The following is a 14883-nucleotide window of genomic DNA, read 5'->3' on the forward strand; positions in this document are numbered from 1 at the left end:
GTTCACCTCTTTGGAGATTCTTGGCAATCGTAGCCACTGAACAATGAACAAGCACTTGGAGACTGCTGTATGACAGATGATTCTGTCCCAAAAAGATGTCTCTATTTTGTTTTATTAACGAGCCCCAAAAACACAATTTTCAAACAGTGAATAGCAAATTCTGGATTTAAGTCTTCAATGCATATTGAGAACAATTCATAAAACACTACACAGACAGTGATATCATGAGTCCAGCCACTGCTTTTTGGAGATTTCATTGGATGAGCTTAGTTTCAGACAATACAAAGCTACAAATTTTAAAACTGGCCATAAACACGTTCGGCTATTAGCACATTACCACGTTTATGGTTCAAACTGCACTCACTGACAGGTTAAAATGTGTTTTTAACATCGTATAAAAACAGTCGACCTCAAACCTATTTTGAAAACCGGACACAAGACTTTAAAGGATGAATGAAAAGTCTCCGTTTCAGCAGAAACCGTCATCCAAAATGCTGCTGGTTCTGCTCTGTCTGAAAGTTGTGGTCCGGACAAACTTTTTGCACCAGCCTGTAATCTGTGCCAGTGAAGGCAATGAAGATGCATATAACCTTAAAGGGCTTGGCACAGATCCATGCGGCCTGGGACTGGGTGTTTTCAGAGTAGCAGGTCTGGCCCGGGTCGTACATGCACGGCTTGGTCTTCTTGGACCGGTTGGTTCTCTGGTACTCAATCCGGCAGTTGAGCTCACTCACCATCATCATGTCCTGCTGCTGCTTCTGCTGGTCAGGAAAGGTGGAGCTGGTGGACTGAGGAGGGTTCTGGAACTGGGACGTCACATTTGGAACCAGGACTGAGTTTTTGGTGTAAGTACTCTGAGTTACAGGGTCCAGAACTTCCCATCCTACAGTTTTGGAGGGAGGGACGATACTGACAGATATGTTCCCCAGGCGTGACGAGTTATGGCGGAAGTAGACACTGAAGGTCCCGTTGATGTGGTCCACGATTTTCCCCGTCACCAGGAGGCTGAACTTCACTGTCTTCACATTAAAGTAAAAATCGCCCCAGCCCAGAATCTTCTTTGCCTTTGTGGACGTTTTAGCAGGTGGTTTGGATTTGGGAGGCTGCCGGTACAGATACTGATCCAGGGCTTGGGAGAAGTTCTGAGGCCAGCCGTATGGGCCGAGAGAGCCGTAAGCAGGTGTTTTGTGCTTGGTGGAGATAATCTGTAAATCTTTGGAGATATGTTTAACCTTCAGCGCAGCTCCCACAGCATCTGCTCTTCCTCCTTCCTCCTCCCTCCATTGTGGGGGCTGGAAATCCAAGACCTTGGCTGTTTCTTGGACCTGAGAGAGCAAAACAGGAAAGGAATGAAGGATACGCATTTTGTAGCACCCTCTCCTCTTAAAAAGACACTCTTTATGAAACCTTTTTTTTTTTTGGTAGAAGCATCAATACCAAAAGTCTGAGCCAACAGACATACTACAGTATAGTGTCCATCTCACGTCAAAATCAGTTTTGAAGAACACTTTCATACAATTTTACCTCTGCACTGCAGAAAGTATGACATGACCACCAGGATGACCGCAAATGGAGGACAGTTTCACTGTAGCTACGTTATAGGACATCAAATAATCGATTAAAATAATTATGATTTGATGTTTCAGGCCTTCTAAATGAGAACAACTTGAAATTGACTGTGATCAATACTGTAGGTCAGCTCCTTCGGGCAAGGACTACGACGAGGAACATGCACAGTCCCACACACCCACAGTCACACTCATGTTGCCATTAGCACATTTTAATTTATCTCTGTCTGGCTCCCTTGTTTTCCCTCTTTTCAATGCCACCTTGATAATGGACTGAATCCATAGGCCTGTTAAAGAGGGACATTGTCGACAAAGTCAAAACTACTGAAGATAATCAATAAAATAATATACATTCACTGCGTTTAGTGTATTAAATGGAGTAAAAATGTGCAAACTGTTTGCAGCATCTTTTTCACGTGGAGCTCCTTCTGTGCTGAACATCTCAACTGTTTCAAAATCCCACTTTAACCTTTCTCCTCTCTGTCATCCCTCTAAACATCTAATGATTTGGATTATACACTTGAAATTAATAAGGGATTGAGCTGTCACCTGTATTCATCTTGTCAGGTTAACATTTCATATTAAAAGTAGCTCATGTTTTCTTTGCAGTGGTATCATTGTTGCTTTCTGCCTGACTTACATTCCCCTCCTTCCTGTTACTGTCCTAAAATATAAAAACACTTATGTTGGTCTTTTCCTGGTATCATGCGAGAGATAGACAGCTTCAAAACCATTCCAGCAAATAACCATGATTTAAGTCTGATATTATGTTTAATCATAAGTAATAGTTTGGTTTGCATAGCTCACACCGAGCAGAAGATGACAGCAACATACAGAAACATGGTTAATTCCACCTGGCTGTCCCCCTGAATTAAAAAATATCACTGCACAGAAAAGTGCAACTGTGGAAATTAAGTGCATGTTCAGATTGATCAAGTAGCTTATTATAAGCCAGGCAGCCACCTGCTGTTGTGTCTATTTAAATGCACAAATCCCAATAAATCCAGCCACTAGCGAGGATGTTTGTGCGACTGATATGTCTGAGACTTGCTGCACAGTGGACAGACTGGGCTGTCATATATTGGAATATAACAAATGTGCAGGCACAATCATAGAATACCAATAGAAAACACTGAGTTAAAGGTAAAAACTAACAGGATGATCATATTTCAGTCATTAAAAACACTTCAGGTTTTAAGTGGAAGCGTGGGAGGCAGGTCCAAGCTTTTATGCCCTTAGAGAATTGAAACATGAGTTCTACAAAAGTTCTTTGTAGTTGTGTAAGACTTGATTTCTATTTTCATCATAATGTGTTGAAGGCAGATGGAGGTTCGGGGTTATTCTCCCTCATATTTCTGAATAAACAGCTCCAAGTGTATCATTATTTCACACAACAAGTGGGATTCACATCACAACCACGCCGTTTCTGTGTGCCAATCTCTGCCTAACCAAGTGAGCTCCAGCTGTGCCTATTGTTACAAGCCTAAATCTATGTGCTGTTCTCACCTACTCTAATTGGAGCCCACTGTGTGACAGCCATGTCATTGGCTCTGTGTCAAGATGCCAGCACAGTGAATGCAACTGAGCAACAGCGATGGAGTAGATGCAAGCACAACACCTGTGCAAAAGCACCTGCAGAGACAAAAAACTGAGAAACCTGAGAGCAGTAATTGCATTTTTAAGGACAGTGAGCACATTCTTGCCATTGGTAAAAAGATCCTTAACGTGTCTGTTTTTTACAATCTAAAGAAAAGAATGAAGTGGCAAGGTTTTTAAGCCCCAAGGTTATAAAAACTTTTTTAAACTGTGCAATCATTTAGTTCAAGTAATAAAGCACAAAATTAGGTTGCTTTGAGGTTCCACCTGACAGTTTCAGTGTTAATGTTACAGACGCTGCAGATGGCTGCTCGTGCAGCAGAGCTGAGAAAGTTAAATCAAAGACAGGAGAGCAGATTAAATTACAATAATATCTGAAAGAGAATTACAGACCATACGAGTGGAACAAATTAAAATTTTGAGGATGGTACATATCCATTTTAGCTGAATTTCACCCCATCTAACAAAAGACTTTATCAAATCATGAGATACAAAAGACCACAGGGCCGATTTCTTTCTTTGAATACAGCAGCAAACTTTTCAAAGGAACATTTTGAAGATATGACAGTTTTTAGCCAAACCAACGCTCTCACCTCTATCCTTCAAACTACATGTTCTGTTTTGTTTTTACATTTTTAACTATAAATAATATCTAAAGCATACATCAGTTAAATTACTATTTATCTCTTAAATATAATTTTCTTTTTTAGAAATAGCTGGAGCTGGTTGTCATACATACAACCAACACATTGTTTTATTAAAACAACAAACAAAACCAAACGCACAAAACATTTAAACTCAAATAAACAGGACCACTGTTAGGTCGTGCAGTAATGCTAATGATCAGCGCAGGAAGACAATGTGTGGGAATTTAAGACAACAATAAACAAATTAGAGTCTATTGGTTTCACTAACTAGCAGCACGCATAAGAACATTTGCATAAAACTAACACCTCCCAGTCCCACTACAACAGCACCTCGTTAATAATGAGCACACAGCCTGAGGAGCAGAGCAAAGAGCTGTTCACTGATCGCACTCACCGCTGAAGGGAGAAGCCACAGACAGGTGATGGCAAAGTTCAAACACAGCGCCCTCATTTTGCAGCAGCAGCACCAACGTTTCTCCATCCAGAGATTTGGGTTGTCTTAGAGGAAATGTGGCGAGAGTGAGTATGTGGTGGTGATTTACTGAGTTAGAGCCTGCACTCACTCCACAAGTAGAGAACACATTCTGCAGTGAGAGACGCAAAGACCCCCAAGATCTGGAGTGAGGAGTCGGCTCAGAGCTCCTTCTCCCTCCCACAATGTCTCTCTCTCTCTCTCTCTCTCTCTCACACTCTCTCTACCCCACAACACACACACACACACACACACACACACACTACTACACTTAACATGACAAAAATGAAATAATGCAATGCCTCTGGGAAATAGTGCTGGAGAGAATTAATCAAAGGAGAACAGCATGATTTTGTTGTTGACTTAATTGGTAACTTTGTCACAGACACAATGTGGTACTTTAAATATTCACACACACACACACACACACACACTTGCCTCCCTGCTCATTCTCACCACCTGGCCGGTCCTTATTATGAGTCATCAACCCGGGGAGAGGCGCTCTCAGGCGGGCACAGTTTGACAGCTCTCCCCGCACATTCAAGCCATGGGGAAGCTGACAAAATGACAAGGTCTCTCTCTGGAAAATGTAGAAAATCACTGACAGGTCTGGTGAGATACTGCCACTACCTCCTATCAGTGGAATTTCAACCCAACAAATCACATAACCAACCAGACAAGTTGTGGTAAATAAAGTCATAAATACAGACGTCATGCTTCAGCAACATTATCTCTGTTTCAAATGAGCAGTTAGCTTATTAGCTCCTCAAAGAGTAGTTGATGATTGTGGAAATGTGGGTATCTTCAGATTAAACTAGTGTTTTGGACACATTTAATCTGAAATGATCTAATTTTGTCGATTACACAAATATTACATGGATAAGTAAATTGATTTTAACACTTTTAGAACAAATATCTTGAGCGGAGGTGAAGGGTACCACCTGTTGTGTCAGCCATCTTTGCTTGTGTTTATGAGGAGGAGAAAAACCTGCAGAGAGATGGGACAGATCACTCTGAAGAAAGACCAGGTACTGACGTTTTTAAAATATTTAAAATATATATGAATTCTGGACAGCATTTTCAAAACCGGGTAAATGTTATACCATTTTATAGCAGTGTAATTTGCTTTCTGGAATATCTACAGTAGTCTCTGTTGGCATTTTGACCTCCATTAATTCTGTGACCTGTTTGTGACACATGATTCAAAGATCTCACATCAGTGTCAGTACAATAGCAAAGACACGGCTAGGCTAAATTGTTCAGAAATATTATTATATAATAAGAAATAACAAACAATAGGCACGTGTTAGGTTTAAAAGTTATATAACTATAAGACAAACATTAATTCCACATGGTGATTTTAATGCTGTGGCTCAGGTGTGGACCAACAAGTTTTTATAAAACTTCATAATGGGAACACGTGTCTTTAGTTTTTGGTAAATATCTAAACAGGTAAACAATGCACACGCATTTTAAATGATATTTGTTTAATTATATTATTGTCAAGAATGCAGGAAACAACTTGGACCGCATGAACAGGGTGTTCTCTTGACTGAAATGTACTCTTTGTTATATTGGCGCATGCGTATGAAGAGATGCGAGCAAACAGAAAATCTATAGTTATAATTTATGGGTGGATCATTTCACGTAGCTATAAAAATCACATTTTCAGGTTCCTATAAATCGCTCACATAATCAGTTGGTGGAAACAAAAAGAGGTTTTATTTTCACTGAAGCGAGATAGCAAAAATAGGGGTGTGGTTAGTGTCGCCATATTCCCACAATGCACAGCGCACGTAATAATAAAATAATAATAATAATAATAAAAATCCACATAAAGTGCAGTGACGCCGCTACTGTGCACGTTTTTACCGTGACTAGTTCATATTGAATCTGACTAATCTCAAAACTGTTCTTTCGGTTCAGTGACACCTAAGTGAAGACAGTGTGTCTGTGAAGGGGCTGTGCCGCTGCCTCAGCAGCAGTCAGTACACTCTTGTTTCTCTTCAGATCGTATAAATCTTTCGCCTTTTACTAAAGATTTCCGTGGAGAGGAACAACAAGAGTTTTACCCAATTTTTTGACGCCCTGCTGACGCGGGGCTTCCTGACTCTGTTCAATAGTAACATACAAAGAAGAAGTACTTTTTCTATCATGCCTGTTCTGGTTGAACTGCATGTACTGTAGTACAAATACTCCATTCAGGACGAATGAAGTCGTTTCTGTTGTACTACACGACTATATCCACGAGAGGGCGCGCACTTCAAAACAAACTACAACAATGTACAAACGCTTCATTCCATTTACTTTTTGTCATTTAAAAGCGACTTTCAAGTGAGGAACAAGGCAAGCAAACAAAATCTAAGTCAAGGAGAAACCACACTGAAGCAAAGTGTTTCAGCTCTCAACTGTATTTTACTGCTTGCAGATTTTGACTTTCACTCAAAATATATATTTTTTAATGATCCTGTGATTAATGTTTTAAATTCCAACAATTTATATTTAAATTATATTTGAATTCTTTAGTTATATTTGTATTTGGAACAACAAAACAGTCTGCAAATAGTAGCTGTGATGGGTGCATTAGTGTAAACTTGTTTTTACCGTTTTTATTATTATTATTATTATTATTATTATTATTATTATTATTATTATTATTATTATAGCCAGAACTTAGCGTGCTAACAAAGTCCTCAATTGAATCCAGTCATGGATGCTGGTGATATTGTCAAGATTAAAGACCTAACAGCTAAAACCTGGTACAAAAGCCTTACTTTACAAATTGTAAATAATAACAATAAACTCCATCACATAAAATAATATTTTAAAAAGTAATGCTTAATATTGTAAGATCTATGATTCAGTTATATCTTATATCTAATAACAAATAAATAACTCAAATTGTCAATTGTTCGGGAGATAAATTCTGCACATGACAACGTGCTTTCTCTATTTGAAAAGAAAACAATTCTACAACAAACAAACAACATGTGTGAAATAAAAATATAAATCCTATCCCACTCGTTTGCTCTAACTTGAAGTCTCAAGTATTTGATCTAAAAAGTCAGTCACAAACTATCACTGAAAATGTGGGTGAACATTTGTTTTCATTTCTTTTGCTGCATTTATTTGTGGACAGCTGTTATTTAGACAAGAAGGTCTAAACCAGCCCCTATCTGTCTCACTATGAAGTCTATGAATATGGAACACACTCTAGCTGAAACCCTGCAAATTGGTGCTGACGAGTGTTTTTCATGCACATTTACTGTTGGTGTCTTTGCCACTAACAACACCTGCATTATGGTGAAAGTCATGTCAGCCAGTGGCTTCGTGCACATTGGATGCACAGCTCACTTCCTACATTGGAACAGGTGTTACTCATGTGGTGGGGTGTAATCAGCACTGTGAGGTGTCAGACAGAGCTGTAGCAAAGAGATCCCATTATTCCTTTATCATTTTACCACAATAAAGTCCATTGAGAGGTTCCTCTTCGTCACATTTATTTATAGTTCAGTTCCTGTTTCCTATACTGTTGTCTGAGAAAGTTAAATGCATTCTGATTTTCTAAACATGAGATGTGACGAATCTAAAATTAAATTACATAAACGTCATTTTGCACATTTTAAATGCTTTTGTCAAATTGATTAATTCATGCATTTGTTTCATTTGATACTTTAACTCTCTACCTTTACCTAAATTTACAAATTACTTTATAAATTTTCCTGAGGCCCCTTTAGGCTGCTTATTGTCAGCAGGTAATAAGTTAAAGCATCTGATTATTTATATCACTATTCTATTCAAAACAAAGCAAATATATCACCTAATTGTCTCCTACTAACTAATAAGTGAAACAGTTTCTCACACTATCATTAATTGCTCCTTCTTCATGCTACACTTTGTCCTATATCACAGCAGATACTATGACTTTGTGATGTGACAAACGCCATACAGCAAATTTTGATTTTTTTATGCTAACAAATGTAAAAAATAGCTGAACCATCAGGAGGATCACAGAACAGTTTGTGCTCCTTCACTGCATGTAGTGTTTTTTATGTCACAGTGATCTCCAGCAGCAGGTCAGCAGGGAAGTAGCCCAGCTTTCGTCCAGTGCTGACCTTCAAGTAGCCGCCTTTCTCATCTCCTTTCTTCACTACGATCTGAAAAACAGAGAGACAACAGTGTTGTCACTAGTCGCCAAGGCCTCAACAGATTGACTGATACGCCATGAATCATTTTACATAAATGCTGAGACAGAGAGAAAACCAGTGTTCGCTGTTATTCTGTTACGAAAACCTAAATTAGAACAGGCAACAATAATGGGCAGCCTGTTGCTTTTCAAGTGTTGTTATTTGTGTGATCTTTAAGAAAGAAAACTATTATTGTGTCTAATTTCAGTCTAAACTTATACGTAGGCAACAGCACAAACACATCAAAACATGCTTTAATGTTTTTTAAATGCAAAATGTGATTAAAAAATGCTGCATGTTCTGACATCTACCCATCCACTCACAAGCATCAGTACCTGATCTTTCTTCAGAGTGATCTGTCCCATCTCTCTGTTTCCTACGAAGGAGCGCGTCACCTTGAAAACTCTTTCTGATGCGCGCACTTTGATGAGGTAGTTGGTGGGGAAGTATCCTGTCTTCTCCCCCATCTTTCCCTAAAAATAAAGTGAACAGACTTGAGTTCATCCTCAGAAAACCAAAACCACAGAAAGACAGAATTGAAATGGTACATTTAGAAAAGGTCAACTCACCCTCCACCACTCCTCATTGGAGTCATCCAGTACTGTGATACGATCACCAGGGCTGATACACAGACACACACGAGTAATTATCAAATATCAACACGAATGTATTTGTTGCCAGCTGAGCATTGTTAGCGGTTTTCGCACATACTGGAAGTCGAGGTCGTCTTTCTCGATGGCCTTGAAGCGGTACAGAGCCAGGTAATAGTGGGACTGGGAGAACGTTCCTTTACTCTGGGGATGATACAGCACAGATGTTACATCATATGACAACTTATTTCTAACTAAACACATGCTAAGTTAGTAATAAAGCCAGTAAAATGGGATATAGCTGCTGTGACCAGCTGTTTAAAAGTAAAACCTTCTCACCTTGTCATCTGCTTTGTCTCCACCTTTCTCCTTCTTATCATCAGGCTTCCCTGTATGAACACAACACATTACTGACATTCTGCAGATTTTTAAACTGTTTCCATGTTCGGAGCAGAAACATGCACACATTTTTTTTTTTTATGATTATTTCACATATAACGTAGTCAGTCATCCTGCGTTTTAGTTTCTCTTTACCTTCTCCTCCCTCCTCATTCTCTTTGGGTTGTTGGCTCTCTTCTTCCTCTTCCTCCATCATCATCATAATCTGGAGGTCAAAACACAGTTCAATTCAATCATACACAGATTTCAGATACACCCCCTATATTAATTTCAAAACTATGTATTTGCTTCAATAGCCTAAACATTCTTACCTATTTTATCAAATGACTTAGTGAAAGCCAAATTATAAGCCTTATGTCTGAATATTTAGCCGTAATTTTTACACTCACATTTTTCTTGTCATTTTCATTCTTTTTGCGCTCCTTATTTGCCATGATGACGCCGACTCGCAGGGTGTCAAAGACGGGGTCGTTCCGGTTTGGATTGTCTGGTTATGGACAGAAAAAAGCTTTGTGACAAAGTATTTGTAAAAGTGCTTTAGCCTAAGACATACTAGAAATTTCAGGAACAACACAATATGGTCATAAAGGTTTGAGTATTGCAATATGCAATGCAAATGAAATCTTTCTCTGTACTGACTGGCAGTCTTTAGACTGACGCTATCTGAGTCTAATGATACTGAATTCAGCCTAAATATAGTCATAAGTTTGTGGGATTTAGACTCCCTCCATGTTCCTCAAACCTGAAATGTTAGCTACAGCCCTGACTGTGTGGACTCACTGGGATCTGGTTGGTCACTGCTGTACAGAGGGGAGCTGTAGGCCCTTCTGAAGCCAGGCGGCTACAGGGAACAAATGGAGAACACCATGTTTTTGATCATGAACAACTGTCTCATTAAGAGCAAAGGAACCAGGCATCTGCACACATTTATGTGGCTCAATGTACTAAAATACTGAATATTATTTTCTTCTCAACTCACAATTTTGCCAAAGCATCTCTGGAATTCGACATAGGACTGACATGAATGGTGGATGTTGGTCTTGCAGTTTTTACACCTCAGAGCAAACTTGTTGTTCACTGAAAGGTGAGGACAGGAACATCAGTGGAGCTCGACAGAAACCAAGACAGTGCTAACACTCAAGTTAAGGGTTAAATATCCCGTTTTCACCCCTAGTGATTAAACATTATCACCTATATAAGTGTGGTTATGATCACTCCTGTTCCTTTAATACTGTCACAGTATGTTGCCTTCACTAACCTCTGTTTTATATGTACAATATTTGAACATGGATATTTGTAGAGACACATGTTGAGTTGTAGTTTCCCCATGTTGTCTGTTTACGATGTTGTCCCTAGTGGTCAAAGCATTTAAAGATCCTTTGCCCCAACTACCCCTAGTGGTGGAGCAGATCCTTTCATGTATGTACTGGATAGTTATGTGTTGAGGCGAGTAAGGCAAGGGATTTTTCTTTTACTCCCATGCCACCCACTAATGAGCCCCCTACCCCCTCACCACCACCCATCCGATTTAATAATAAAATAAATTATATTAAAATAAATGTTAAATAACTGTTATTGGTGTTTGTGTTCATGTTTACATAACCTCCAACACATACAGACTATCATGCGAGCGCAGACGTCACAGAACTTGGGTTTTTTGCAGTAATGGTCCTTGAACTTGTGGGGTTTGTCATTGACCCGAACGACTGGCTCTGAAGGAGGCTCTGGTTCCTTATCCTCCACTTCCACTTCCTCCTCATAAATGAAATAGACCTGCAAACACAAAGACCTCCAATGGTCATTTATCAAAACAAAACACAGCAATGAGGCAATGTGGACAAGGTTCATGTGTGAAATGCAGAGTAGTAATCTTGAGGGAAAAGTGTAAAAGTGTAAAAGTAAAATATTGAAATACTGGCATAAAATATCTATACTCACTATACCGTAGTCAATAGAAAGGGTCAGTGATTAAATGACAAATTTGTGAAAAACTAAGTTGTTTTGTCCTGCAGCGTTGTGCGAGTTGTCATTATTAGATGTTCAGATAATCAGATTTCTAATTGAACCTGGAGTCACAGTCCCTCACAGATCAGCCAGCAGTGTCACTTTATCTCACGGGAGGATAAAAGGCAGAGACATTAAAGTCAGAGCTCATCTTTTTCCAGTTGACACTGCATCGTGTTCCTGTTTCAGATGGTGGCTATTTTAAACCGCCCAGGAATGGCCCCGCTGACTTGCTGCTGTCACTCACAGTGTCTCCTTCCTCCTTCACTACGTTGTCAGGGACTGGGGGATTGTCATGGATGTCCACAGAGTTTTTGTCATCCTCCCTAACACACACACAATAACACACACGCGCAAATGAAAAATAGGCATAAAAAGTATGATAAAATAACTCAGTCACCTTAAGTGCATTTTTTTTCTTCTATGCATTTTCACAAATAAACACGGATCTTCTTTATCGATAATGTACTGGAGGACATGGATAATTTCTGATGATGATGGTTTCTGAGGCCTTTCTGCTTTTTAGTCTGGCTATATTAAGCTCACTAGGATTTGAATAGAGTTTTGTGGAGACAGTGATGATTGAGGCAGGCAAAGTAAAGCAAGAATATATTTGATTTGAACAGATTATAAAACTTATTTCAGGAAAGAAAAATACTCACTCGTCCATGGTATTTGGTGAACAGTGTCCCTAGTCACCTACAAGTATAACAACATTTATTTATCAACTCTTTAATGAAAATAACTTAGAGAAATTGCAAAAAGGAATGCAAGCAAGTAATGCAAATAAATGACACTAGGGACACTTTGCAATTGTGTGTTTTTAAAACAGTACAGTAAATTTAACACATTTTTAAGGAACTAAACATCTTTCTCTTCTTAAACATCCATTAAGAAAATACAGTATGTAAATTTGCTTAACTATTGGACGTCCCTTCTCGTATAAACTGCTTTGCATAACCATACTGGTTATGTATGGACAATCACAGCATTCAGTCAAAATTAACATTTTGAATTTGAACATCCTTTATTCCCTGTAAGTGTGTAATAAAACCTTGTTGCTACAGAACAGAATTATAGCTTGTGGTCTTTGTGATGTTGAAACTAGTTTAGCACAAACACACACACTGACACAAATGTGGGCACGCAACAGATACAAAGACTGTTTTTGTATTTATGTATGAACACATAAAAGACATGGACATGCTGTATGAGCACACTTGACACAAACTATTCTAGGGTTGCGAAATTCAATCTCATCACAGCTAAATTTGGATGCCTCTGCCAGACAGAAAAAGAAAATGTAAAATCTAGAAAAAATCCATGGTACTGAAAATAAATCTTTGTAAATTAACTAAAGCAGTATTATTAGTATTAGTATTATTATTAGTAGTATTATTAGTATTATTAACTTTGTTTTAAAGTTTTATGTAACCCCCTCATTTGAAATGAACCTAAATAAACTGACTCAACACTTTTGTCCTGCTAACACATGTTGTAGTATAATTTCCCAAACTTCAAATGTAGACTGGAGCATACCTGTTGTCAAAATTCACAAACAGATCACACAGAAGAAATTACAAATCCAGTGTGTTGATGAATCTCTGTGAATTGAAGTCCTTAACCTGCTGGCGATGACTAGGGTGCTGCGTGGCCAGTTGAGCTGAGTCCAACAAACCAGTCGTCCAACCTGCCTCCTCACTTCTGCCCCACAGGTCCTGGGTCAACACTCCCACAGTCTGATCCCCCTTCTTTAGTCCCTTTATAGTTTATTCTCTCATCAGGTGATTTCTGACTTAAGGTGTGAGCATGCAGTATGTCTGTTTTGTGTACTTATATTTCTGTGTGCAGTGTTTGTGTGTGAGCTAGACTGAGCGCTTGTGTCAAATTGACTGTTTGCGACAGCTGGCGACCTCAGACTGAGGTGGGGGGGGGTCAGATACTTTCTCCCTGTGTGTCTTCATGACACACATACTGTACTCATACCTCATTCTACTTGTTCCACTTGTTCATAGACAACAGAGACACACACAGACACATGCAGGCATTCATACTGTTCACTGTTATTGGTCTTTTGTCCCATTGAGATCAAAAACTATAAACAAATCCCTCACTTAATGCATCAAATGTAAAGTAGGCTTTGTACTATTTATTTCAACATCCTTGACACTATTTTTATTCTTTTTTACACTGTAAATATGTGAAGTAGTTTTAAATAGCCGAATACAAAAATACATAATAATAATTAAATTAAACATATAAACAAATTAAAGTAAAACAAAAACTGTAGGCAAATGAGGACAAAGCTGTTAGTTAGTTGGGATTATTCCGGTTTTCTACAAAAAGCAGAAATGGCTGCCAGATTTAAGTAAATCTTATATGTCTTGTTCTGCGTTAAGGTCTGTCAGTGTATCTGCCTCTCTAATGCCTCCTGGCCAAAGCAGGAGGCATTATGTTTTCAGGTTGTCTGCCCGACATCACCTATTTTTGTGAATACGATATCTAAAGAATGCTTGGAGGGTATTCCTTCAAATTTGGAGGAAATATTGCATTTGTTGGAACTGGGGCAATGGAGAAAGCTGAACTGTCTCTATATGTTAAGCATAACCCAAGTCACTGGCTTTTTCAAAAGAAGTTATTTACTTGGCGGTAAAGGGGAACAGATTAGAGATCTCAGTGCTGCTGTTATCATGCTTCATGAGGGCCCAGAGGGGCATGTGGTCCTCGTCCAGCTTCTTAACCTAATAAATTAACTTATAGATGTTGGCAGCCCATTAATAATACATGTAATTTGACAGATGCAGGCCTCCTTACACCCTCTGTCTCTCCACAAACTCTCTCCTTATCCACAGTAGCTTCTTGTTTCAAATGAAATGTGTAGTAATTCTGTCCAATTCTCAGTTAATTTTGCTATGAATATTGGAATGGTTTGAAGAGAAATCCTGGCATATTCACCATTTTAACAGAAATGATTCTCACTGCCAATAACAACAACATTTGACCAGTGTTTCATATTTTGCTTTGCTTTAGGAAGCAATGTCTTAAAGACCATCATCTTTTGTAGTGTGTATGTGTAGAACATGTCTGCATACCAATCTCCAATATGAATACTGTTAAAACACATTAGACTCCATAGTGTGTTTATGTATTTATTGAGCGAGAGCTGTAACCATGAGTTGGGTAGGGTCTGTAAGAAGGGCCCTCAGCATTGCATTAGAGTAAGACCCTTTTCTGTATATTTTATATTTTGCTTTTGTAGTGCACACAGTATAGAAAACAAAAAATGTTGCATGGTAGATGCCGACGTAATTTCTAGGTTGATTTGCAGCAGTCTTTACCAAAATCAAACTGTGCTTTTTGAGATATGTTAATCACACACAAAAAAAACAAATAAAGTAAATGTACATGATTCACCTGAAA

General features: G+C 38.7%; 2 protein-coding genes and 1 non-coding gene across 4 annotated transcripts; 1 reads left to right on the plus strand and 2 right to left on the minus strand.

Annotated features, from left to right (window-relative positions):
- Positions 1-114: 114 nt before the first annotated feature.
- LOC113166869 (neurexophilin-2-like) lies at positions 115-4319 on the minus strand. The gene is made up of 2 exons (XM_026367054.1): positions 4206-4319; positions 115-1325 (listed from the first exon to the last, which is right to left on the minus strand). Exons 1-2 carry the CDS (start codon positions 4290-4292, stop codon positions 483-485), a joined length of 930 nt encoding a protein of 309 aa, XP_026222839.1. The 5' UTR covers positions 4293-4319; the 3' UTR covers positions 115-482.
- A 1954-nt stretch (positions 4320-6273) lies between these two features.
- LOC113168051 lies at positions 6274-6387 on the plus strand. Its single transcript, XR_003299332.1, has one exon. It is a non-coding gene; the product is annotated as a U5 spliceosomal RNA (small nuclear RNA).
- A 755-nt stretch (positions 6388-7142) lies between these two features.
- On the minus strand, positions 7143-13313 carry stac3 (SH3 and cysteine rich domain 3). 2 transcript variants are annotated; one of them, XM_026367053.1, is made up of 13 exons: positions 13003-13313; positions 12126-12162; positions 11711-11789; positions 11108-11232; positions 10439-10536; positions 10240-10300; positions 9849-9946; positions 9595-9664; positions 9400-9449; positions 9182-9264; positions 9040-9091; positions 8806-8943; positions 7143-8440 (listed from the first exon to the last, which is right to left on the minus strand). In XM_026367053.1, exons 4-13 carry the CDS (start codon positions 11217-11219, stop codon positions 8333-8335), a joined length of 870 nt encoding a protein of 289 aa, XP_026222838.1. In that variant the 5' UTR covers positions 11220-11232; positions 11711-11789; positions 12126-12162; positions 13003-13313; the 3' UTR covers positions 7143-8332. The 2 variants fall into 2 exon arrangements, with proteins under 2 accessions (XP_026222838.1, XP_026222837.1); XM_026367052.1 differs by having other exon boundaries at positions 11076-11232.
- Between the last annotated feature and the right edge of the window lie 1570 nt (positions 13314-14883).

This window comes from Anabas testudineus, chromosome 7 (genome assembly GCF_900324465.2).
Source record: "Anabas testudineus chromosome 7, fAnaTes1.2, whole genome shotgun sequence".
NCBI lineage: Eukaryota > Metazoa > Chordata > Actinopteri > Anabantiformes > Anabantidae > Anabas > Anabas testudineus.

Bases quoted from the DNA above. Each gene is read 5' to 3' on its own strand.
- LOC113166869 (XM_026367054.1), bottom strand. From the start codon at position 4,292: ATGGAGAAACGTTGGTGCTGCTGCTGCAAAATGAGGGCGCTGTGTTTG. The intron at 1,326-4,205 runs GTGAGTGCGATC...TTGCTCTCTCAG, and splicing joins TGTGGCTTCTCCCTTCAGCG to GTCCAAGAAACAGCCAAGGT.
- stac3 (XM_026367052.1), bottom strand. The intron at 10,537-11,075 runs GTATGTGTTGGA...CTCACCTTTCAG, and splicing joins CTGCGCTCGCATGATAGTCT to TGAACAACAAGTTTGCTCTG. The intron at 9,265-9,399 runs GTGAGAAGGTTT...TATCATCCCCAG, and splicing joins GAGACAAAGCAGATGACAAG to AGTAAAGGAACGTTCTCCCA.